The 2,244-nt window shown below is 38.5% G+C and overlaps 1 protein-coding gene across 1 annotated transcript in view; it reads right to left on the reverse strand.

Moving 5' to 3' along the window:
• Positions 1–2,244, reverse strand: part of COBLL1 (cordon-bleu WH2 repeat protein like 1) — a 44,792-nt gene that overhangs the window by 6,097 nt on the left and 36,451 nt on the right. The window contains 1 exon segment of the mRNA XM_035896169.1: positions 219–304. Coding sequence (XP_035752062.1) covers positions 219–304 — 86 coding nt within the window.

Below are 2,244 nucleotides of genomic sequence, written 5' to 3' on the forward strand. Positions count from 1 at the left end.
AAAAAATTCTAAACATAAACCCCCCCAAACCCCAAAAGTGCAGTCAGTTCTTGTCACCTCATCTCAAAGAGGATACACCAGAGCTAGAGAAAGTATGAAGAAGATAATCTGATGATAGCAATTCAAGAGTTGACTGTACTGTCATTTTTTTTCAAAGGAACAAAAAAGCTCTCTTCAACCTTGATTTGAAGCATTAAAAATGAGTGGGAACTACTCACCGTCGTTTTTATTTTGATCCAAAACTCTAAGCTTCCCGTCTTTTTCAAATGCAGCTTGCTCACTGCTTATCTTAGTCTGTAGTCCTCTGCAAAGCACAACAGTACATTAAATATGCTGGTATCATTCATTTCAGTAAACACAAGAAACGATACAAGAGAACTGGCAATATTCTCCAAACACAGATGGACAAAATAGAATCACTCTGCCAAACATTGGAGTACTCAACAGAATAGATTTTTTTTTTTTTAAACAAGAGGAAATGCTGCTATGATATTTTACCAAAATGACACGCAGCTTCACTCTCTTCTGTGTAAGCAGATGATCAGTTGTCCTTTCCCTTCTCCCCCTCCTTTTGTTTACTCGTGCAGTTTGAACAAGAGCCTTTCCAGTAACAATTCTGTTTCAGTGAAGCCACAGTGGTGATGGTTTATCATTTACATAAGTGTTTCTTAGTGTGAAGTGTTCTGACACCCCCAACATTTAAAACGTGTCCTTGATTTTGTCCCAAACCCAATATACAGGAAGCTGCACGAGACACTGACTGTGTATGAACGGTGCAGTGCAGACTTTTCAGAACAGTAATGAAAAATTTTCTGTCCCTTTCAAGAAATACCTCGAGAACAACAAAGAAACATGCACCAAACATGTTATCTGCATACTAAACATTTTGCAAATACACACAATTCCTGTCCTGAGATCATGTGGGAAAACAGAACTGCACGAATGCTGAATAAACCCCTCATCTTTTTGGGGGGGAAATATTAAGTCCTTGGCTTGAAAGGGTAAATGGGAAAAGTCAAAATACTTAACATTTCTCTTTTAAAAAACTATTAGAACTTCAAACTTATATCTCTGTTTAAGGTACTTTTATTTTCTGTAGTTACAAATACTGGCATTATGAAGATTCCCATTCATTTGCCACATCAAACGTATTATTTGTCAGGAACCAGTGCCTTGAGCTGAAACATCTACTTTGAATCATTTAAAATTATAGAGTCCTCAAGCATCCATCCTCATGTTGCTTGCACAGTCCAAAATATACGGTAAGTGTCCAATAAACCACTAAACAGGAGCATACGCTCTCAAAATTATTGTTGGAAGAAAGTTAAAGCTCAGTCCTACGCTCTGTACTCTTGCTTATCTCCATTCCCTTGAACACAGCTGAGGGACTGAACTACAAGAATTCACAACAGGCTAAACTGTTAAAAAAAACCCCATAAACCAAAAGAAAAACAAAACCCAAAAGCCACAGAACACCAGAGTATCAGTAGAGAAATCAGTGGTTTTGACTGGAATATTACACATACCCCTGGTTTTATTAAAAAGCACTTCTTAAAAAGTAACTAGATCTTATATAAAAGATCTGAATTATCAAAAGGCTTCCAGAAATACAGCGTCAGAGAAACCCTAGTCCTCATTCTGAAATCCCTGTGATATTTCAGGAAAGAAAGGCTTGCCAAACTCCAAAGTTAGAGCACAGTGCATGCTAGATGATACTCACCAGGATTCTAGGCCCTGAAAGGCTATTACAAGTTAGTGGGGGAAAAAGAGAAACATCCCCTGGACAATTGGGCAAACTGGCCCAGTAACACAGGTCTGATAATTTGCGCGTTCAAGACACCTTAAAAATAACATTTGGCTGATCCTTCCCATAGATCCCCAGAGAGCAGAGACACCCAAGCAACTGGCACAATGTTTGTCAGGACAGAGCACTGAAGATTTCTGCAAAGCACCATTTTGGCCTTGGACTGACAAAAAAAGACCATTGAAATATAAGTCCAAGCTCTCCATGCTACCTTGAAAGTTCTTGGCTACTAGAGCTTACACCCATTTTGGCTTCAGTACAGTAATTGAAATAGTTCTTTCAATTTAAATTGGGAACAGTAGCCAGTTTAGTTGCCCCAGGGAACAGCAAAATAGTGAATTACATTAACACAATGGGACTTCTCTGGACAATCAACATTTATTTCAAGCAGGCACTAACTCATGTTGGAAGCCTGCTGAGTCAGGTAGTTTAACAAACAG

The sequence above is a fragment of the Egretta garzetta genome, unplaced genomic scaffold, assembly GCF_000687185.1.
Source record: "Egretta garzetta isolate BGI_Z169 unplaced genomic scaffold, ASM68718v1 scaffold16, whole genome shotgun sequence".
NCBI lineage: Eukaryota > Metazoa > Chordata > Aves > Pelecaniformes > Ardeidae > Egretta > Egretta garzetta.